The sequence below is a fragment of the Nelumbo nucifera genome, chromosome 1 (assembly GCF_055504915.1).
Source record: "Nelumbo nucifera cultivar China Antique chromosome 1, China Antique-T2T, whole genome shotgun sequence".
NCBI lineage: Eukaryota > Viridiplantae > Streptophyta > Magnoliopsida > Proteales > Nelumbonaceae > Nelumbo > Nelumbo nucifera.
Window position 1 is genome coordinate 74,125,940 of NC_142649.1, and position 24,639 is coordinate 74,150,578.

Here is a 24,639-nt window from a genome sequence, read left to right on the forward strand (position 1 = left end):
CAGATTGAACTCAATGAACCTTTCAAACAACAATAAAATGTTTTTATAACCAGGAAACAGAGAGTGCTAACAAAGTAATAGCAACTCAAAAATTTCTTCCTTTGCATCAAAATCCCCTCTTATTTTCCCATAGTCTAGAAAGAGCTAATATCAAATCGAATAGCAGAAGAGGCTTCCTTGTCTTCGTAGAGGCACATACCATGTTAGCGCCACCAACATCAATCAAGAACCACTAGAATTTAATTCCAGGCCTGGTTTGAGTTAGTGGTTGATAACTCGAGTAGAATGAGAACCTGAATGAGAAACTCTTCCTCTGTTCTTCTTATTATATTTCCTTTGCAGGGCTTGAGAAATATATATACTCATAATACAAACATCTCCTAATTATACATAGATTCTGATTCTACCTCTCCTAGTTACATACAACTTAGGCTGAGATTTATCCCTGAATTCAAAGGATATCCCTTAGTTTTACAGCTCACGCCAATACTCCCCCTCACGTTGGTGCGTACAAATCTTGGACGCCCAACTTGCCAAGTGAGTTGTAGAAGTTTTTACTGGATACAGCCTTTGTAAGTATATCTGCCAGCTGGTCTTCAGATTTGACAAAGGGAAATCGAATGGTTTTGTCTTCGATATTTTGTTTGATGAAATGTCAGTCCACCTCCACATGCTTTGTTCGATCATGTTGGACGGGATTCTGAGAGATGTCAATGGCAGCCTTGTTGTCACAGAATAGGTCCATTGCAGAGGTTGGGGGAAAACCAATTTCGGTCATCAATCTTCTCAGCCAGAGTAGCTCGCACAGCCCTTTAGCCATTCCTCGAAACTCAGCTTCAGCACTTGATAGGGCCATGACCTTCTGTTTCTTACTCCTCCATGTAACCAGATTTCCTCCGACGAATGTAAAGTACCCCGAGGTGGATTTTCTATCTGAGACATTTCCGGTCCAGTCTGCATCTGTGTACCCTTCTATCTTCAGATGATCATTTTTTGAGAACATGAGTCCTTTTCCGGGTGAGGACTTCAAGTATCGAAGAATCCGCATTACAGCATTCATGTGATCTTCGCTTGGGCAGTGCATGAACTGACTCACTACACTGACGGCGTAGGCGATGTCTGGGCGAGTATGGGAAAGGTAAATGAGTTTACCCACCAGCCTTTGGTATCTCTCCTTATTGGTAGGTACTTGGTCTGGGTATTCTCCAAGTCTATGGTTCTGAACGATAGGTGTGTCTGCCGGTTTGCACTCCAACTGTCTTACTTCGGAGAGTAAGTCCAAGGTGTACTTCCGTTGGGATAGAAATATGCCTTCCTTTGATCTAGCAACTTCAATCCCTAGAAAGTACTTTAGCCCACCTAAGTTCTTCATCTCGAACTCGGATGCCAATTGCTTCTGCAGTGTTGCTATTTCTCCCGAATCATTCCCTGTGATAATCATGTCATCCACGTATATTATTAGGGTTGTCACCTTTCCTCGTTGGTGCTTTAAGAATAGTGTATGATCTGAATTGCTTTGCTGGAAGCCATATTTTTTCATCGCAAGACTGAACCTCCCAAACCATGCCCGTGGAGATTGCTTTAGTCCATATAGTGCTCGTTGTAGCTTACAAACAACTTGGTTCTTGGAGTTCGCTGTATAACCAGGTGGGATGTCCATGTATACCTCCTCTTCAAGATCACCATGGAGGAAGGCGTTCTTCACATCGAACTGGTGTAGTGACCAATCAAGATTTGCGGCAAGAGATAATAAGACTCTGATCGTATTCAACTTGGCTACTAGTGAGAAAGTCTCTTGATAATCTACGCCCTGTGTCTGGGTATATCCTTTTGCGACCAGCCTTGCTTTGTATCTCTCGACTGCTCCATCTGCATTGTATTTGACGGAAAATACCCATTTACACCCTACTGGTCTTTTCCCTTCAGGCAAGGTGACTAGAGTCCATGTCTTGTTCTTCAGTAGTGCCTCCATCTCTTCTTGTATGGCTCGAGTCCATTTTGGGTTTGTCAAAGCTTCTTAGACATTGGTGGGAATATGATTAGAGGACAATTCTTGCACAAATGTTTTTAGAGGTTTGGTGAGTCTCTTCGTTGATACATAGTTGGCAATTGGATACTTTGTCCTCCTATCCTCAACATCTGGAGAATATCTGTTTGGCGGTTTGCCACGATTATGCCTGAAAGGTAAGGTGTAGCCAGCCAAAGTATCGTTAGAGCTTGAAGGAGTGGTAGGGGAGGTTACCTCAGGGATGCTTTCACGTGCTTCCGGGATACCCTCAGGAGGTGGGCTTTCCGGTACTGGTGAGGTTGGGGTCTCTACTTCTTCTGCTGGTAGAGGCGATGCCAACGTTGAGGTTTTTGTAGATATTTCTGGTGTAGTCTCTGTAGGTGCCTTACTGGTTGCTTCATGGACCACCATTTCTGTTGAAGCACTCGTATTCGGCCAATCAAGTAAAAACTAGTTCTATTCTTCACTCTGACTCTCCCCCTGAAGAGAAGAATTGGTTGTAGATCGAGAGTAGAAGGTTTCAGATTCCAGAAAGGTGACATCCATGGTAACATAGGTACGGTGGGTGACTGGGTCATAACATCAGTACCCTTTCTGGTGTAGCGCATACCCCAAGAATATACATCGAGCTGCCCGTGGATCCAATTTTGTACGTTGATTTGGATGTAGATGTACGAACGTCACACAGCCAAAAACTCGAGGTGAAATCATCAAAACAGAGGGCAATGAGACATAAGATGAAAGAGCTTGTAATGGTGTTTTAAATTGTAAGACTCGTGAGGGCATTCGGTTAAGGAGGTGCACGGCGGTAGCAACAGCATCAGCCCAATGTCGGTTAGGTACATGTGCTCCAAGTAACAAGGCGCGGGCAGTTTCGAGTATGTGCCGGTTCTTCCTTTCTGCAATGCCATTCTAGTGTGGAGTTTGGGGGCATGAAGTCTCATGAAGTAATCCATGGACCCGAAAATAATCTTGGAACCGTTGATTCATGTATTCCACGTCGTTATTAGACCGGAGTACCTGAATCTATGATTTGAACTGAGTCTTCACCATTATATGGAAGGATTGAAAGACAGTCAGCACTTCATCTTTATGTTTCAGCAGATATAACCATGTCATGCGAGTGCAATCATCAACAAAGGTTACAAACCATCGGAATCCAGAGACCGTAGTCACCGGGGATGGCCCCCACATGTCCGAGTGAATCAAAGCAAATGGAACTTGACTTTTATTCATACTTAAGGGATAGATTGTTCTATGACTCTTAGCTAGGATGCAAGTGTTACATTGAAAAACATGCGGCTGTATATCTGAAAATAACTCCGGAAATAAATGTCTCATATAACTGAATGATGGATGTCCTAACCGGCGATGCCAAATCCAAATCTGTTGTTCCTTGGTGTTACCTTGATGATGTGTATGATGCGCTTGACCCGTGCTAAGATCATCCATGTAGTAGAGCCCCCCTCGCCTAGTACCACGCCCAATTATCTCGTTGGTGAGAATATCCTGAAGAAGACAAAAAGTGGGATAAATGAGCACAACACAATTCAGATAAGAGGATATTTGACTAACAGATAGTAATTTGTGGGAGAGCGAGGGAACAAGCAAGGTGTTTTTCAAGGATATAGCAGGTGACAAGGTCACAGTGCCTGCTCCTGTGACTTGAGAGATTGCCCCATTGGCATTAGCAATTGTAGTCCGTCTTGGTGGTGAAGTCTTTGAAAAATCAGTAGCATCATAGGTCATGTGGTCAGTGGCTCCTAAGTCAAGTATCCATGCCTTGTTGTCAATGGTCTTGTTGGGAAGATTGTTACCTGAATCCGAGAGGTGAACTTCTCCCTGAGGTGAGAGTTGAGATTCTGTTGTAACTATTGCAGCCTTACCACTAGTTTCAGCCTTGTCTTGGCATTTTTGAGCTTGGAGTTCATGCCACCAGTCGAGATAGCCATGCCACCAGTCAGGATAGCCATGTAGCTTGGAGTTCATCTAATGGAAGTTTGATTAAATCCATTGCAAATTATAAGTGGTGTTTTAGTAAAATGCTAATTATAGGGTAGTTTTTTAGTAAATCCATGAAACTATAAGGGTATTTTAGTAAATGACTATTTCTATTATTTATCTTTTTCTTAATAAATCCCGTGCATCACACGGATCCCCGCTAATTCTTTTAGTCACTAAGTTGAATTCGGCTCATCGACAAAACACGACCCGCATGTGGCCCGCATAAAGTGCAATTCGTGCTGTGCTGGGCCACGAGGCATCCCGAGCCGTGCCTCCCTCCTCTAGAATAATTTGGGGGGTCGATTCGGCACGGGCCCATGCCATGCCGTGGGTTGGGCTGGTCCATGGGTCGGGCCTTGGGCTAGGCCTTGCCACACACTCAAGGCCTAGCCCAAGGCCCATGGGTCATACATAATTTCATTATTTTAACTATTTAAAAATTTTTCATGTTAAATATTTTGTTATTTAAATAATATGTAAAATATTTAAAAAATTCATTATTTGAATTTTATTTATTTTAATGTTATTACGTAATATTAAATATTTTGTTATATTATTTTGCTATTTTTAATGTTTTTTATTTAAGATTTTTAGTTATTGAAATATTTAATTAATGTTTTATTTTTTAATGTTAAATTCTTATTATTTTAATAACATTTAAATTAATTTTTCATAAAATTATAATTTTTATTGTTATTACATAATTCATGATGGATTTTGTAAAAATATTTAATTATTAATAATATGAATATTATTAAATCTATTAATTTTTTGTGTTTTGAATAAATATTTTAAATTTAGTATATAATTTCATTATAACATTTAAATAGTTCTGAATTTTTTTAATTGAAACTTTCTTTAGATAGATATAGATAAAAAGTGGGGGAGAGGACAAATAGGAATTAGAGATAGTTTAGGAGAGAATCTCTCTATTAAATTAGAGATAATTTAAGAGATAAATTGGTGTTAGAGATAATTTAGGAGATAAATAGGAATTAGAGACAATTTAGGAGGAAGTGGGGGGAAAGTGGTGCCACTTAGCTAAACATTAGAAAAGCTTTATGGTTGTTAGAAATAGTTAGGTATATGTGATTTCCTTATTGGTTTAATGGGTAATTATGTAGAATTAAAATATATATATATATATATATATATATATATATATATATATATATATATATAGGTAGATAGATAGATAGAGATAGATAGATAATTCAGTACCCAAACTTTCATAAGGTTCAATCTAATACTTATAGTTAATCAGCTGTTAAGTGATATTTGAAAAAGACACAAATGCCTCTCATCTAATTTTCTTTATCAACCATTTAAATATTGACAAAAATTAACAATCCCAAATTCTTACTTCTTCTATTAAAGAAAGTTAAGATGGACCATCAGGAAATATTTTAAACCTCAATTTTCTTAAATAAAAAAGATAAAAATTTAAAAATGTCAACAATTGAATGGTTGAATAGTTGATAAAAAAAAATTAGAATTTAACGGTTAATTAACAATTGATTAACGATGAATACTGATTAAAAGTTGGGATAGTGAATTGTCGCATTTTTTTAGTGCGACGAAAGTGACACCAGGCCCAAAGTACCCCAATACTAATTTTCCCTTTTAAAAACGGGTAAATAAATAGAGAAAGGGTCTGTAATTTCATTTCCCGCAACACACGTACAGCTATAAGTCCCTCTAGCAAGGAGTCTTTCTCTCTTGTTGACGACGAAAGGGGTTCCTCCCGCGAAATCCACAGCAGAAGCCATGGCTGATTCGACTTTATTAGGGCTTGTTCTCTGATACATCGGAGACGAAACGACGATAAAGACTCCTTTTGGAAGTTCGGGATGGGTGACTCATCCAAGGAAGAACTGGTTCAGTTGCTCAAGAGATTCGGTGCTTATCTCACTGTCAAGTTGTCTAATCTCTTCTCGATCTCCTTCAGACAACTGGTTCTCATCTTTCCCTCTCTTTGATTTCTTCTCAGTTAGAATTTATGAAACCCCCTTTACGGATCTGTGCGGTTTTCCTATATGCCCCCTCCCCCTTTCTCCTTTTATTTGCTTCTGCTGAAGAAATTTCTGGATTAATTGATAATTCTTCTTATTAGATGATCTTTCAGGTCGATTTGTGTTTCATAACGATTGTTTGGTTGACGTTTAGACCAATTATGTTTTCTGATAATAAGGGAATATGAATCTTAATTTGATATATCCGATAGATTAAGAGATAAAATGAGTTGTATCAGTGCCTGTTGTTGCTTATCCTTAGTGGGATTTTGGTCATTGAGGTTTGTTTGTAATAAAAGCAATACCTCACCTCAACGGTTACCCTAAGTGATACCCTTCTTTCTTGAATACTTGCTCGCTTCTCGTTCCAAATGCCTCTGTTGGATTTCGTATGAGGAAAGGAAAAGTACTCGTATTTTCTCTTAGTTGGGTTCTGTCTTTCTTTTTCTTTGTCTCTTGTTCGTTGTGTTTCCACTTGATGGTTGTGCTTCACGAGGTTATATAGCATTTGATGCCGCTTAAATAATGATAAAAATTCTGATTTTACTGTTAGAAAAACTGAAAAAATGCCTTATGCAAAATTTTATCATGTCCATCTAACTAAATGACAGATGGGAAGTTTCTCACTGCTTTGTTATAAATATCAGAATTCTCGTTCTTTTGGGGCTCTTGCGGGGCTTGCTATTGCAATAGTCTTTACCTGGAGATTGTTGAGAACTCCCCCCAGGCACCAAAGAAGACAACCAAAACGACACGCTCCTGCACCTAGTACTTCTGGGATCAATACTCATTCAGATGTAACTCTAGTTGCCCCGGATTCTTCTTCAGAGTCTTCAAGAGCACAGAATGTGATTGATGAATTCTTTCAGCCAGTAAAGGTTTCACATGATGCTTTTTATGTGATTTATGTCCTGTTCTAGTGAATGAAATTTAATGCCATTTATTATCTTTTGTTTTTTTCTTTTTTTTTTTTGCAGCCAACATTAGGACAAATAGTAAGGCAAAAATTGAGTGAGGGAAGGAAGGTAATTTATCTATCTTCTCGATTTATGCACCAAGTACATGTTATTACATTAGATGGTTACTTGGTTAGTTTACTAATTTGATATGGTTGTTGATGTTGCCATGTTTAAATAAACTAGAACTTGATGAATGTGGCTAATGCTAAGTCTGTCAAAATAGGATCTATTTACTACAGGAGGTCTTGTTTGTGTTGTACATCATCCATAGCTACCTGCATGGAAAGTAGTATTTTTCCTTCTAATCTGAGAAGGAAATAATAAAATAGAATAAAATAAAATTTTCCAGTTAAAATGGCTCTGCAAACTTTAGGAAGGTGGTGGGATGGGATTCAGAGAAATTCCTTTCAACCAATGTTGTCAGTATCTTATAATTTATGATACGATCCATTATTTAAATCATGAATCCTGAGGGTTATGCTTTGGATCTTATGATTGACTCGTTTTCTGAAAAAAAATCTTGTGATTACTGTCTGAGTCTTATGGCGGTATGACCCATTTTTGTGAATCTTTTGGTTTATCTGGTTCATGCAATTAATGATATTTGACTGGACTTGGTTATGTACATTGTCACTTATTTTCTGTAATCTTTTAACAGTATTTTGTTTTGAACCTTTACTAGAATAAGAATTAGTTTGGTTGTTTGAACCTACATAAATACTCTTTTATGAATATTTTCCTTCATATATAGTGTGTTAATTCATTTTGTATTGGTTAATTGAATTTAAAATCAAACTTAATTATATCATCTCAGAACTATGGTGTAAAAGTGACAATTTTTTGAATAAATATATATGTGGTGGATATAGATTGAAAGTGGGGTAAAATAATTTTATATATGTTTGAGCTTTTATCATGCATATTTCTAATTACTTGACAAATTTCTGAAAGACAGAAATAATTTTACAATATACAATATGAAATATACAAATTTCTGAGAGGGTTCAATTCAACCCTCTCTGTGATTTTATGATACCATTATTATTTTCAAAATTGTTTTTCATTGGTTTTCAGGTGACATAGTTAATATATCAGTAGATTGATTCCTTAAATGGTGGATATTATGCTTGGCAATTTGATATTGTTAATATTTGGTGATAATCTTCTATAGATGTCCTGAGTAACTCCCATTGCTGTGGGGGAAGTGCTATATCTTTAACTAAGAGCTTTATTTTATAATGCAGCTATTGATGCATATTGAACTATCATATTTTAGATTTGTTAATGTTACATGAAGAATTCAACTAGCTTTACTGAAGTGTTTTCTCCTCTTGTAGTTTATTTTCTTATTACCATAGAGGCAGTCTAAGTGGCCTATCATGCTCCAATATGGCAGTTTAAATGATGTTTTAAAAGGCTCTTGGTGTTTTCAACATTACCATCATCCAATGTTGCATAGGCATAGACATGGGAGTCAGTCCGATGCATATCTAGGAGTTTGAGTTGGAAAGACAAAAAAGATGAATTGGGAAGCACATCCGAATTCCAAAGTTGATACAGCCTATTCGATACACTGTCATAAACCTCTGGATCTTCTCCTCTATCTCTTTAACCAACAAATACAATCTTGAAGTCAGTTTCAATCCCAAATTTAATGCCCATTCGTGGGGGCTGAAGCACAACAGATTCTGGATGTCCCAGGTTGGCCCCACATGAACAGCCTATAAGCTTTGTTTAGTGAAAAATCCAGAGAGCTAAAATCGTCTGTCAGTCATTCATTTGAAGGGCTGTCTGTTTCAGCCTCTTTGAATAGCTTATCCAGAGCACTTCAAAGCAACTGAACAAGCTTAGCTGAACCTTTGGCTAGCCCTCCGAAACAGGCCTTTAGAATAGCCTAGAGCATGCATCAGCTATAAACCCATGAGCTACAACTGTAAGGAAAACTATAGTGGCTCGATTCATGCGACTTGAGTGGTGTAGTTATTCCTACTGTGTAGACTTACATGGTGAAGATTAATTCACTACCAATCCGCTGTAGAATCTAGACGCACAAAATGTAAATACCATAAACCTACAAGTGCAGTTTAGCTTCAAAATACGAGGGAAATGAGTCAAATCTACATCTTTTGGGTAATACCCACTAGTAGTTATTTTTTTTTCGCATTGAACTCTCTCTGTTTCTGTCTTACACATATAGATATAATTATAAGTTCTTATATATCTAATGATGCTAATATTTTCTTCCAAATTTGTCTCCCCCTCTTTTGGTTTCAAATAATTAATACCCTCCTTGAACTTCTAAATGGGTTAAGAGAGTAATGGTGATCTTGAACATTTTCAGATTCTACTTAAACCATTTATTCTTAAAATTAGTTTTATGTAAATCACTTTGAATGGGTGAGTCATGCATTTAAATCCCTCTCGCAAAAGTCACTTTATAACTATCTTATGGATGTTCTGTATTGGTCATATCGAATGTTCACGTGACTAAAGAAGAGGGTCTCAACCATTACTATATATAGAAAGCTGATTTGTCAAAAAAGGTGGGGAGAGGCCAGGAGGGGAGGATTTTGTCTTACACTCAGCTCTTCATTGTCCAAATCATCAAGAGTCTTAAGCAATTTGCAAATTGAGGCTGATATCAGCTTCACTTCATGGTATTGCTTTTGCTTCTGGTAACTGTCCAATGGGGTTAAATATATATTTTTCTTTGGATAATACTGTGAGGTACTACAACATGCATTGATTATATGTCTTGAAGGATTAGTTGTTCTTTATTTTTACACCCATGGGACTTGGTCTTTGTAGGTCACATGTCGATTGCTTGGTGTAATCCTTGAGGAGAGCAGTCCTGAGGAGCTCCAGGTCAGTGTTCCTCTTCATTCCTGGCATTGACATAGAAAAGGAAAATGCAAGATGAGTGAAATTTATCTACTTTTCCTTCTGAGCAGAAACAAGCAACTGTGAGATCTTCTGTTCTGGAAGTACTGTTAGAGATCACAAAATTCTGTGATCTTTATCTCATGGAAAGAATACTGGACGATGAAAGTGGGGTGCGTGTAAATCTTCTTCTTTCATATTGCCCTGATATATTATCATCATCATCATCATTTTCGTTAAAAAAGTAAAAAAGAAAAAGAAAAAAGTAGAGGAGTTGGCTAACCATGGATGGTATCTATTAGTTGTAGTTTCCTTTTTGCATTCTTCTAGCTCTTATGAACCTCATTTTGTTGAATTTTGATTGGGTAATAGGTACTTCTATTTAGAGAAGGAGACCTTTGAGGAGAACTGGAAAAATATCAATACTTTTTCTAACAAATGATAGTGCATAGCTATATGAGACCATGTAATACTGGATCTTTTCATATTGCACAGCTACTTTTTTTCCTCATTATGTATATAAAAATCATTCCTTTGGAAAAAGGGCCATTATATTCTTGGGTTTATAACTTTCCATGCATTGTGATACTCATTTATTCTGATTTGCATTTAAACTTGTTACTTGCCATTCATGAGAGAATATCTTGTGCAGGAAAAAGTTCTTTTAGCTTTAGAGAATGCTGGGGTTTTCACTTCTGGTGGTTTGGTCAAAGACAAGGTAATTTTCATTATGTGCTAGAAAAGAATTAATTGAAAAAGTTATACTTTCTCTTTCAATCACCAATACAATTATACTTCACTTTTTCCTTAAAAAAAGAATTAACTGAAAAAAAATTAAAACATAAAGCTACTTTGGTCTTGATTATGATAATTTTCTTGTGCTGGAATTATGCGAAATGCTGTTTATGCTTGCTGCTGTAAGATGCTATATGAATCGTATTATTCTAAGCACTGGGTCCCCCTAAAAAAACCCACTTATTTACTTAGGTTCTCTTTGAAGTTTGAACACAAGTCTACGTGGAATTTTCAAATTTTCTTAATGTGCCCCTTGAACTGCTTCACTCTGATTAATCACTCGTGTGTTACACAGGTCCAGGTGTGTCTTGTGTGGGTGTCTAAGAGTTGAACCCATCTTAACCCCAAAATCATAGATTGCATGGACCATCCACAGACTGATCCACCAATGAAATTATATATTGGATACATGACATTTTATTTTTTTTGTAATAGATATTTTCAAGGTTCAAAGTATCAACATGTACCTGCCTTACGGCTTTTTAAAGGTATTTCGGGAAAACAATTTTTTAATTGTTAAATAGCATTAAAATAGGCCACCTCTGAAATTTTGAAACAAAAACTAAAAAAAAACATGATGCGTGAGGTTCAAAGTACCGATTACACCCCTTCCGGCATGTCGGGGTGTATCAATACTTTGAACCTTGGAGTGCAGGGGTAAGGCTGTGTGCATCTATCCCTCCCCAGAGCATGCATTGGTGGGAGCCTCGTGCACTGGGCTGCCCTTTAGGTTCAAAGTACCAATACACCCCTTCCGGCCTACTGGGGTGTATTGATACTTTGAACCTTTGGATATTTAATTTCCAAAAACCAAGTGCAACAGAACACCAAAGAAAAAAAATAGATCAGCAGACTAGGAGATGCACCTAACTGAAGTCAAAGGCTGCCCCCCAGCAAGCAAAACAAAATCTAACCAGGAATAAAAATGCAGAAAATGGTGCATGTTTTCTAATCTATGCAGAAAATGGTGCATATTTTCTAATGTATGCAGAAAATGATGCATATTTTCTAATGTATGCAGAATGTTTTTGACAACAAAAAAATGCTTCTTTCCTACTACGTTTTCTTTTTTATTATTTTCTTATTTGTTAGGGTTTAATCAACACAAACATTGCTAAGTGTTGTATTGAACCCTCGAAGACTTCAAAACCTGAAACAATAAGGTAGAACTTAAAATTTTGTCTAATCAACACATTTTCTTCCTCCATATCTTCTTTTTCCTCTTGTATTCTTTTCTTCTACTTTTTCTTCCATATTTTCTACTTTTTCTTTTCTTCCTTTCCTATAACAAAAAAAGCCCCTATATTTTTTCAGTTTTCTTTTCTTTCTTCTTTTTTGTCTCACGAATATGTTGATTTTCTATACTTTAGCATGAACTTTATACTTATGAAAATTATGAATAATTATTAAGGAAATGTGGTTAGAATCCATCTCCTAGGCGACTAGACGACAAGGCACCCCCTGTCGCCTAGCCTCGCCTTGGTGCCTTCAAAACTATGTATACATGGTATGCTGGATGATAAATATCAATTTCTGATCATGCAAACAAGGTAATATCTGAAAACAGAGTTGACAACAAAGAATGCAATATATGAGATGTAAGGTGATATTTGAAAACTCAAGTTGAAATTATTGAAATTCAACTTTGCATAAGCTTAGAGAAATATTCCTCAATGACCATTGCATAAATGCAGTTTTAAACTTCTAATTGGGAGCTATTTAAAGAACAGTTAATAATTTACATCCTTTGAGTGCATATGTACACAATCCATCAAAACTATTTATTTAGTTTTGATTGGAAGTCCATCAAAATTATTGGAAAAAGGATATAGATCTGGCAGGTCACACAAGCCATTTCCACACCCATGTCATGTCTAGTGCAATGTGGATTTTTTTTTACAGCTAATTGGATCATTTATTGTACATTGTGGATATTGGTTGGGGGGGGGTGAAAGCTCTGCGTGCCATAGCTTATACCTTATAGTGTCTCAGCTATCATTAAGCTGTGACCTAGAAGGAAGTCCTGTTGATATTATGAGCATCTTTAAAGCGTTTTTTAATTGTTCACCAACCTGTTTTCTGGTTTGAGTTGACTTAAATTGAATTATGTGTATTTATGGGAAAGATCTTGGATATATCAGTTGATGGTTGGAAAAGGATCATTGCAGTTGCATCATCATCTATGATACTACAAGGTGGTTAAGAAAATATTACTGTACTTCCATCACTGGACAAGATCCCCCTAATAACTTTTATTATCCAAAATATTAATCAGCATGACGCAAATGATATGTTATCAGAAGATACAAACCTTTATCTTGCAATTGTGGAGGTTTTCAGAAATAATGGGAATCTGAACTTTGTGAATCGAAAGAAAAAAAGTCCATTAATTGATTGACCTCCTGAAAGCTTGTTATGGATTTCTATTCAAGCTTTAATCTGATTGGTTTTTGATAATAAACAGAAGGCATATTCTTATTTGTTGTTTGCATAATGGTGTTTTCCTTGATACGTTAAATGCCATTTCTTACCCCAAATAGTTGGGATTAAGGCTGAGTTGAGTTGAGATAATGGTGTTTTCCTTCACAATATTTCATACATCTTTACAAAAATAAAGGGTACAACTGCACATAATGTTTTCTAGCCAATTTGTAGTCCATTTATGATGCTGCACATGTACCTGCAGGTTCTCTTCTGTAGCACAGAGAATGGGAGGACATCTTTTGTACGACAACTTGAACCTGATTGGCACATTGACACAAATCCTGAGATCATCTTCCAGTTGGCTGTATATTTCTTTATCTGTCTCCATTTTCTTAGACTATTATTCAATCAGTGTGTTTATAGATCTCTAGAAGTAGAGTATATATTCTTAAGAATGCATGGCATCTAAGTTATCTTTTTTATTGGTTCAGAGGTTCATCAAATATCAGCTTCACATCACTCCAAACAGACCAGAACGTACTGCTTCCAATGTGTTCTCGTCACCAACCTTGGAGCAGTTCTTTGGATTACCAGATCAAAATTAATTCATGAGTAAGTATTAGTCTAGGCCATAACCAGGTATCCTTTACGTCCACACTGTTTATAGATGATGCAAAATGCAATTACCAGATATACAATGGTTATGTTCTGACAACTACTTCCATTCTGGTCTATATTCTGACATAGTACTTCATCGTCCAGTTTTAGCTTTATTTTATTCATTTACTCCATTCTATGCTAGCATTCTGTATCACTTTTAGTTTCAGCTTCTAATGCTATTTTTTGGCTATGTTTTGGGATTGAACCAGCTGCCTCCCATTGCCCAACATGATATGATGTGAGTTCACCGTTTGATCAACTGGCTTCGAAGTAATTAAAGAAATTTACAGCCAGTGGTTAGGCTATGTTATCAGGTTGTCCAGCGAAGGAACTGCATAATTCCCCAATATTTTCTGGGAAGAGGCTTTCCTTGTTAAAAATTTGTGCATTAGGTTATTTGTATTAAACTCGAGTTTTCTATGAAATTTTCTAAAATGGTTAAAATCTTCTTCCTCTAATCCTCTGCATTGTTTTTATTTGAGGATGTAGTTCTTGTCAGTTGTCACTTGAGTTCATCTGTAGTATCCTTAATTGTTTGGGTAGTCTTGTGCAAGAACCATAGGTGGTAGTTCAATTTCCATCATGTGCAGAGTGAACCATGTCCATTGCGAGTCCTCGTGTTCTTTGTCAAGTTAATTGCCACACAATTATTCCTTTTTCTTATTATTTTTTAATGGATGAAGGTGATCCTTTGTATAGTTGCCTTGGTACTTTTGCTGTTCTATCTATAATACATCCATTGCTGGCCTAGCAAGTGTCTGGTTACTTGATATCTCATTGTTGTAGTCCTGATTGGGTTTCATTTAAGATGCTTACATTTTCCCTTTGTGTTGTGCCCTACCTACCCACCTTTCTGGACATGTCCTACGCTGGTTGGGTACAAGAAATTGGCTGGTATATTTCATTTCGAAGTTCAGCTCACCATTCTTCTGCATTAGAAATTAGTAACTCACCAAACATTAAACGTTAGTGTGGAGTGAATGATGTTGAAAGTCTGAATTCCCCATGGAGGTAAAATTAATGTAGGACAAAATTTGAAGTTGCTGAATATATGTAGCTGATAAATCATGGATATGTTAGCTGGTTCAATCTTTTTCTCAGACGGGAAAGCGGGGTAATGATAAAATCACAAAATATGGGCCAACTGGTCGAATTCTTACTCGCTCACTCTGGGTTCTGGCAATCGATATGTTGTGTTGAGGGCCGAGGTTTTGACCTTGGTCTCCGTATACGACCGAGGGATGCCAAGGATTTTTGCCAAATGGATGGGAAGCTGGAGCCTGGAAGAGGGGGTGGAGGCATGGAGGCGTGGAGCATGGAGGCACCCCACATGCACATCTCAACGTGCATTGGGAACATCTCCCCCCGTACTTGTCATGGGGAGGTGTTTCCGAGTTTAGATCTGTGCCCTACAACATCCCACAGCATATCTCCACCGTGTATTGGGATCATTTTTCGATGATAGTATCAGAAATGATGTTATTATAGGGAGATGTTCCCAATACATTGTGGGGACGTTGTGGGGTGCCCTGTGCGCAGATGTGAACTTGGTGTTCCCAATACACGCTGTTGCGAATTCCTTGGAGGGACCTGTTTCCACGAGGCAGCATGAGATTACAATAATTTGAACGGACTCTGCTTCAGCAAGAGCTTTAAATTTCTGAGTCGTCGTCGGACCCATCCATCTCACCCCTTCCCCGCAACCACGGTGGTACAGTTTGTCATCTGCTTAAGCCTTTAGGTGGCTCCTGGATCATTCCAATGTTTTAAGGCTCAGCCTGGACTGGATGGTTGGACTGTGAAAATTGAGAACTGGTGGCCTTTCTAGGTCGCAGTTAAATGATGGTTTTCACGGGTTGGATGGGCAAACAACTCGGTTAATTGGTAAAGCTGGGATCTGGAGACCATTCTGGTTTTTAGTTTGCTCCGGGTCTTAAAGCATTGGTCTATTCTTGTTTGGAAAGATGGCTAGAATGAGTTTGGATCTCTTGCAAAGTTCCAAGCAATAATGGGACGTCTCCAATACATGGGGGGGTTCTCCCAACCCAATCTGGATCACCTTCCAACCCTCTACCAATGTAATCTTATGCTGTACATCTCATATATGGTGGGTCTCAGTCTCAACTTGGTAGAGGGTTAGAACGTGTTTTGTTGACAGAAAATCTCAACTCCTCCCAACCATGCTTGCAGGGAATCTTGTTGGGGTTGGAATTCGTGAGGTGGGCTGATTATTGTGGCTCTTTTAACAGGAGTCCAGATCTGCCAAATGACATGCATGGACAAGTTCAAGTCGCTACCTACACAGCTTCCAAAATGATCAGCTGCACTGTTTAATTTATTTTTAGACAACAATCATGTTTGAAATGTGTGGTGTTTAATTTTGGGAAAATTCTCGATAGGTACTTTAGGCTGAGTGTCTATTTAGTACCCGAACTTTAAAACACGACAATCTAGTACCCTAACTTTCATTTTGTAACAATCTAGTGCCTATCATTAATAAATCGTTAGTTATGCATATCACGTGACTTCATGTGAGATTTAAGACTTAAAAATGTCAAAACTACCCTTCGACACTGTATGAAACAGAGCCCAAACACACTATTCATCATTTTTTTCTCAAGAAAATGAAGATTAGATTCCAAGAACCCAAATCTCTTGATGGAGGTCCACCACCAGCCAAATGTTCTTTGCCGCACCGAAGAATGCTTGCAGCAATGGCTCCAACCATGCCTGGTTCCACCCCAACATCGCCATTGAAGAAGCTTTTTATCAGCAGCCCAGTAATAAGCCCTTAACCTTACAATATTGGGGTGCTTAACACTGTTCATCTTCTTCACAGAGAAATAGAGCGACGGCTGATCTGAACCCATTTCGTAAGCGTTAACACCATGTCAACAAGGAGCTAAGTTTGAAATGGTCTCTGGTACTGATAGCATGCAAAGTAGTTAAGAAATAGAAAAAGAAAAAAATTAAATCAAGGTATGCAATTACTTCTGTTTTACAATTGGCTTGGAATCCATCAGAAATGCAAGAACCGAGCATCAATACCGACAAGCTTAGTTATGAGATCACTATTCTGGAAAGTAATTCTCTTCGGCTACAATGATCAGAAACTATGGATTCCCAAATAGATCGCTCCAGCCATAGAAACAAAATCCGAAACTACATCTCCGACAACCCCCGGTAACAGCATGGGGGCGATCAAGAATCAGAGAGGTAAGGTCTGCATTCTTAGCATTGATGGCAGAGGAATGAGAGGGATCCTCTCAGGAAAAGCCCTAGCTTACCTAGAACAAGCTCTCAAGACCAAATCCGGAAATCCAGATGCAAGAATAGTAGATTATTTTGACGTTGCCGCTGGAACGGGCTTCAGAGGGATTTTCACGGTGATGCTGTTTACGACCAATGGTGATAACCGACCCATTTTCCAGGTGGAGGTGACGTGAAAGTTCTTAGCAGAACAGAGGAAGCGTTTTTATCGATCTTCCTCTAGTTCATTCTCCGGCGGGGGTTTTATACAACGACAAGTTTAGTTATGAGATGATCGACATATATATATATATATATATATCGAAGCTTATCGTCACCGACAACTCCCCTTACCATGTGCACCCTTCCACATGCATGGATCGGTGTCGTTTTCGTTCCAGTTGGAGAATGCCGAGATGCCTTACATTTGGTCGACGACAGACTTCAAAGCTAGAAGGGAGAGACCGTTGGGGGATAGAGAGAAGGCAAAATTAGGGTTTTGGAGCAGCAAAAAAAGAAAGAAGAGTAGAAGGAGGTCACATGAACGAAAGAAGACGAAAGGGACGTGTGTTTTGGGGTCTGTTTCATTTTCTTGAGAAAGAAGACGATAAATAATGTCCCTTTCATTGGTTTGTCTTGAAGGGCATTTTTGTCAATGTACATGTCACTTAACGGCTTAGGTAAAAATTTCCCTTTAAGTTTAAGAATTAAGATGTGTGGGTGTAGATTACGTTGGAAGATGGTGTGATTAGCATATCCAGCCTCCTTTTTTTATGAATGCCCTTGGCCGATAGGGTGGGAACCGATTGGCGAGTGCATGTGCATCTGCTGTGAGTCTGCTGTGAATCCACCTGCACGGTTGCTAGTCGGAATCACATGCAAACAAAATAAATTCCAACAACTTATTATCAATATGATCTGACACTGCACGTCTCATACATTATGGTGTGTCCCTGTTTGATCATGAGATGTGTGGTGTTAGATCAAATTAAAAGAGTTAGAAGGTGTTTTGTTAGCTGGAAATCCCCTGCACCCTCGGAAGTCCCACCACCACAAATGCATCCAGTTTGACGTCATTGAGAAATTGATGTTACAACCAGCAAATACCCCTAATGTCAAAATGCTAATAAAATTGTCGAGGTCCATGACATGGGAATAGGATGATGCCATGAATGATGGGGTAGCATTATTCTCATCACATTAACGTGTCTAAAGTTTAAAGTTAAAATTCGTCATTGTCAAACCTTTTTTTTATACACTTGGGCTTTGGCTACCTGCCTCTGAAAACATATAATTTGCTCCTGTTCCTTCCTGTTCTTTATTCTCTCTCACCCTACCCGACCCTGACATCATTCAAAGCGATTCATACCTGTTTGGTACAACATCATCATAACATTTCTTTGATTACCACAAATATTGGCAAAGGCAGACTATTGTTTATTTTATGGGCACTCAAACTTGCTTCCAACCTTCCTCGTTTCAGCTTGTCTTTCTTTCGAGGCCAAACCGATTCCAAGCTTGTTTATTAATAGAAAATAAACACTGGATGAAAAAGAATATTAAGATTGGTTTCTTGAATATGCCCTGATTTGGCGTGTCGAGTCCGAGTCCCGGCCCGGGTTTTCCAAATGCTGAGTTTCCAATTCTGAACTTCAATTTTTTTTTTTTTTTTTAATTTATTTTCGTACGTCCTCCAAACTCGTTAGCTTCATTTGGAGGCAAAGCAAATCTATACTCCATCAAACAATGCAAAACTCTCTCTCCAAAACCAATGCAAAAGTTCCCAAGTCCTTTTCTGTGGAACTACCCTTCCCTTCTTGGGTTGAAAACATTTGAGATTATAGCCTAAGTACTAAGCAAGGTTAGGTAAAGGATAGCGGCCTGAACACCAGCTCCCACTCTGCACCCTTACTTTCTTACAGCACCTCCACTCCGCGGCATGGATTTCAGTTTTCTGTTGTAATTCAATCATCAGGTTCATCCTTGACGACTTACAACAAATGATTTCATAGTTACAGAGAGTCCAGCTAGGAAGAACCCTCGGTGGCCTGGTTTACAACCGGATCGACTTCTTTAGCGTTGCTGCTCATCTTTCAATCAAAATGCAGCTCCTCCTATCACCCAGTTTGCGCCACGTTACGGTGCTTCCAGGAAAAGGGTTGAGGGAATTTATCAAGGTGAAGGTCGGGGCCAGACGAGTTTCTTATCGGATGATTTTCTACTCGCTCTTGCTCTTGGCTTTTCTGCTTCGCCTCGTCTTCGTCATGACCGCCATGGATACCATCGACGGAGAAACCAAATGCTCTACCATAGGTATGTACACACATGATCCCACTGCGTTTCTCTCTCTAGCATTGAATTTCTAATAGATTAATTGCCACCGACACAATTTTAGTTTTTCCGATATCTCTGTGGAAAATAAAAAAGATAGAACCTTAAATAAAATACTCAGTAAAGAAAACATTTCATAACTTGGGTTTTCTTTTCTACACTGAATAAGAAGTTGCTCGGCTGGTAGGTTGAGTCGTACAAAATTCAAAGTACGTTTTGTCTATTGGTACAAATAGTATACTTGCTGTAGCTTTTAGACTATTTACAGAAGAATAATCTTAGAATGCGATTAAGCACAACCCAATTGATCTAATTTCATGATCGTAATCCATAACCATTTCTAGATGTTAATTAATTACTCCAACTACGTACAGACTGATAGCCCTGGATAAAAAATTAAAAAAATTAATTATAGATCAAAACCATCCAGATTGGTGACTCTGGTGCCGTGCGTTTTGCTGTCATAAACTTCGATTTATTTACCATCAATTTTTGCAATTAATCGTAATACTTGGTGGCTGGCTGCTGGTTGTAGGATGCGTGGGGAAGAGACTAGGACCGAGGATTTGGGGAAGAAGTCCAGAACCAATGGTGATCTTGAAATCCCAGTAACTTCAAAATATTAATTCAGATTTCTTCGTTGATCATGCATATTGTTATCCTGTTTGGAGACATGAATTGAATGATGCAATAAGCAGGAGAATTTTAATGGTTGATAGTCATACTTGATACAGAATGTGCCAGAAGAGATGTATCGTGTCTTAGAAGAAAAAGTGGGTGAAGAAGAAACGCAAGTAGGATCTGAGGTTCCACTGTCACTGGAGGAGTTGGTTGCAGAAGCAAAGAGCAACAACAAATCCGACTTGAGGACCTTCACGCTGAAGCTCAAGGCTATGGTATGAACGCACTAACTAACAGACTTTGATTTCTCTTTATTTTCAATTTCTTAATCTATTCTGTTGCTTTAGCTACTTACCCGGTACCGCTATATACTACCTACTTCCCCAACCGAAACCTTTTCTTTTCTGCGTCGCCAATAGCATTTTGGGCCGCCCGAGCCTGTCCTGGCCCATTCACTGGGCCTGATGAGTGAATGATATTTGTTTAGGAGTTGGTCCAGGCTGGGTATCCGGGCGGGTTTTTCCTTAATAGATGGATCTCCATTCTTCGTGATTTTTTATAATATTAATTATTTTGTTTTTGTTTTTTATTTTATTTAAAAAGTAAAAATAAAATAATTAAAATTTATAATATTCAACCACATTTTTTAAAATATTAATATATAGATGTATGTGTACAAATATACATAAATAACGTATACATACACATATACATATATATTAGTGGAGATCCCGCAGGGCAGGGATCGGGGTCCCTGCAGGGTAGGGAGTGCTTTCACTGTTCTCGCCCATCCCCATTAACGGGGATGAAAATTTCCCCATCCTTATCCCCATAGGGGGAAGATTATCCCCATCCCCACCCCATTCGGGGCAGATCCTTATGGGGATCGGGGAAATAAGGAAAACTGCCATCCCTATTATATTTTGAATGGAAGGCTCCATTTGAGAAGAGTACAAATAGAGCTATATGAACTGTGCACATTTGTATTTGTATTTCTCCAAAGAGCCTAGGTTGTATATATTAATATATTATACATATATCATAAATATTATTTATATAAGAGTAAATTGTTGATACCTCTCCTAAACCGACAGTTGCAAATAGATTCTTTTTATTAAATTCTTTTAAAAAGAGGCATGGAATTATCTAAAATATCCATGCAATTATTTTTTACTAAATGTTTATTTTTCAATTTTTCTCTTCATATGAATCTCTCTAGCCCAAACCCTTTCACTCTCTTTTTTGAAATTGATTTATTTTTCAAATTTGCCCTTCTATCAATAACACAAAGGTAAAATTGGAATTTTAAATTCTCCATTTTCATTGTAAAAACTAGCCTCAATAATAATTGCATAAATGTTTTGGACATTTTTATGTCTCTTATTAGCAAATTCTAATAAGTTTCAGCAATTTTATGCCTCAATAATAATTGCAGATGATTGCAATTATTAAACTTCAATAGAAGTTTCAGCAATTTACCCTTTATATAATTCATATATATTATAAATAATATTAAGACCTCTGGTTTGGGTTGAGCTATCCCGGTATAGAATTTTAGGGCTTGGGCCAGGCCAGCATTATGTCCAGTTGTTTAGGGCTATCAACAGCTGAAAGTCTGAAATATGATTTGGCACCAAATCCCATTATCTCCAATTTGGATGACCTGTTTACATCATCCAATCGGATGTGGATTTAAGCCCAACCAGTCAAACCCCATACCCCCGGTAAACCCACTATGTTTTTCAGGTTTCATGTCATTTCCGCACCTTTTATATATTGTACAATATTTATCTTCATTTACATATAATAAATTCAATATTTTATATTTATATTAATATATTATATATAAGTTAACCTTTTTTTTAATTTTCTTTATTTTAAAAATGAAGCAAAATCGGAATAAATCCGAATCATATCCGCGATCCTCAAATCCTATGGAATTCGGATCTAGTCTTTTGCTAATCGGACCGGATGTGGATGTTTCTGAACCCATTCTGCTCCATACCTGTATTCAGTGGTTTGGAATGGGTGTGGATCGTCCCATCATCTGCCCTTTCTGGTTCTGGATACGACCCATTTCACCCCAAATGCATAAAACGGATAGGATATAATCTCCCGACTACCGATGAGATCTGAAGGGATCCAAGTCTGCAACTTGATTCATTTCCTCCGTTCTGGGCCCATCCTTTGCATTCCATCATCATCACCACGAAACTGAATCACTTGATCTTGATACTGCAGGTGACCCTGCTTGAACAGAAGACTCGAGCAGCTAAAATCCAAGAATATCTGTACCGCCACGTTGCATCCAGTAGCATACCTAAGCAGCTACACTGCTTTGCTCTAACGCTGGCCAACGAGCACTCCAACAATGCCGCTGCAAGGCTCCAGCTTCCGGCGCCGGAGCACGTACCTTACCTCGCCGACAACTCATTATTCCACTTCGTCCTTGCCTCCGACAATGTCCTCGCTGCCTCCGTGGTTGCATCGTCTCTGGTTCGCAACTCGTTGCGTCCCGAAAAGGTTGTCCTTCACATCATTACCGATCGAAAGACTTATTCTAGCATGCAGGCGTGGTTCTCTCTGCACCCTTTAACGCCGGCGATCATTGAGGTTAAAGGGTTGCACCATTTCGATTGGCTTACCAAGGGGAAGGTCACGGTGTTGGAGGCGATGAAGAAGGATCAGAAGCTCCGGTCGCAGTTCAGAGGAGGATCATGGGCGATCGTTGCCAATAACATCGAGAAACCTTACGTCATCGCATCGAAGCTCCAAGCACTTAGCCCCAAATATAATTCAGTAATGAATCACATACGCATACATTTACCGGAGGTATGGATGTGAAAACCGTGAGGAAGAATGATCATGGAATCATGGTTTTTGTTATTGATTATTAATTCCTCTTTTAATTAACTTAATCTATTTGAGAATTGAGATCGATCAGTGCTTGATCAATCTCACTGAATGTATATATTTCTTCTTACAGCTATTTCCGAGTCTCAATAAGGTAGTCTTCCTAGATGACGACATCGTGGTCCAAACTGATCTTTCACCTCTCTGGGATATCCATATGAAGGGCAAGGTGAATGGAGCAGTTGAGACGTGCAGAGGAGATGATAAGTTCGTTATGTCCAAGCGATTGAAGAGCTATTTGAACTTCTCCCATCCATTGATATCAGAAAATTTCGATCCCAGTGAATGTGCCTGGGCCTATGGTATGAACATTTTTGACCTGGAGGCGTGGAGAAAGACAAACATAAGCCGCACCTACCATTATTGGCTTCGGAAGGTTGTCGATCGTCCATTAGTTACTGTGTTTCTTACTATTTACTATCATATCTGATTGCTTCCATTGAAGGGTCGTCAAACCCAGAATTTTCTTTGTTTCTGATTCATATATTTTGGGTTTGCTTGCAGAACTTGAAATCGGATCTTAGTCTCTGGCAACTGGGGACGTTACCTCCTGGTTTGATAGCATTCCATGGTCATGTTCACATTATCGATCCCTTTTGGCACATGTTGGGGCTGGGATACCAGGAAAATACAAGTATTGCCGACGCTGAAAAGGCTGGTGTGATCCATTTCAATGGCAGAGCAAAACCTTGGCTTGAGATAGCTTTTCCCCAGCTCCGGCCACTATGGGCCAAGTACGTTGACTTCTCTGATAAATTCATCAAGACCTGTCATATTAAAGCTCCCTAACCTGGAACCCGAAGACGTAGATGTTACAAAAGGATAGCTGAAGATACTGATCATATAGTTGAGAAAGAATGCAGAAGAGAGACCTTGTTATTGCTCTCGGATAGCCAGGGGAAGGAAAGGGGTTGATGACTTGCATCTGATCTCAAGAGTTAAAACTCTGCTTCCCTTGTTACCAAACTGCCACTTTGTCTCCTTATATTGTAATGTAAAGAGGAAAGGGCATTCTGAAATTCTTGAACCATACTACTTTCTATGGAATATTGGATGGAATTTGTAGAGAGATCGAGATTGCTTTCTTGAATTACATTACATGATTTGCCAAACGCCCAAGCCTCAAAAACTGAAACTCTTTCAATGAAGTTCTTTACTATAACAACACATGCACACAGCTCATTGGTTTGGGTCTTTCCCCTTCTTATTTTGGTTTTGGTTATTTAGATATAGTTAACAGGAGACATCTCTGTATACTTGTCTTCAAACGGGAGAGCTTGTGAAATGTGTGAAAAGAAAGGCAGGGAGGACAAAGGATCCTGTCCCAGAGAGGGTTACCATATGGGGAGAGAGATGCCACATGGTTTTCAAAACGGGATCGGACTGGACTGTCAGACCGGAAAATCAGAACCGGTCAGGTAACCTGTTCCATTTGACCCTAAAATCGCTTTTTTTGGCCAAAACCGTTAATTTGATCAGCAACCTGCTGACCCAGGTAATTGAATTATCGACCTGGACAACAGTTTTTGGCCTTTTTTATTTTTTAAATAATAACGGGTCATTCATTCGAACTGGATGATTGAACCGTTAGACTCAGGAACCGGTCCCTGTCTGGTCAGTTTTAAAAACCTTGTCTCTGGCTGTCCCATTACACGAGCCCCCACCCCTAGCATGTGGAACAGTGGAAATGCAATATCATCTCTCTCTTGAAACTCCATCCTATTTCACCATTAACATGTCTCTCCCCACCTACTCAGCTTTCAATCTCTCCTCTCTTCAACAT

At 38.5% G+C, this 24,639-nt stretch overlaps 2 protein-coding genes across 3 annotated transcripts; both read left to right on the plus strand.

Moving 5' to 3' along the window:
- Positions 1–5,662: 5,662 nt before the first annotated feature.
- Positions 5,663–14,440, plus strand: LOC104604915 (ubiquitin-conjugating enzyme E2 enzyme activator PEX22). 2 transcript variants are annotated; one of them, XM_010269492.3, is made up of 9 exons: positions 5,663–5,967; positions 6,672–6,902; positions 7,002–7,049; positions 9,792–9,848; positions 9,935–10,036; positions 10,516–10,581; positions 13,345–13,446; positions 13,574–13,694; positions 13,952–14,440. In XM_010269492.3, the coding sequence occupies exons 1-8, from the start codon at positions 5,863–5,865 to the stop codon at positions 13,685–13,687; spliced, it is 825 nt and encodes a 274-aa protein (XP_010267794.1). In that variant the 5' UTR covers positions 5,663–5,862; the 3' UTR covers positions 13,688–13,694; positions 13,952–14,440. The 2 variants fall into 2 exon arrangements, with proteins under 2 accessions (XP_010267794.1, XP_010267796.1); XM_010269494.3 differs by having other exon boundaries at positions 5,679–5,967; positions 6,672–6,896.
- A 4,416-nt stretch (positions 14,441–18,856) lies between these two features.
- LOC104604916 (putative galacturonosyltransferase 12) lies at positions 18,857–23,968 on the plus strand. Its single transcript, XM_010269495.3, has 6 exons — positions 18,857–19,304; positions 19,858–19,913; positions 20,057–20,218; positions 22,185–22,775; positions 22,930–23,232; positions 23,361–23,968. The coding sequence occupies exons 1-6, from the start codon at positions 19,094–19,096 to the stop codon at positions 23,643–23,645; spliced, it is 1,608 nt and encodes a 535-aa protein (XP_010267797.1). The 5' UTR covers positions 18,857–19,093; the 3' UTR covers positions 23,646–23,968.
- Positions 23,969–24,639: the final 671 nt, after the last annotated feature.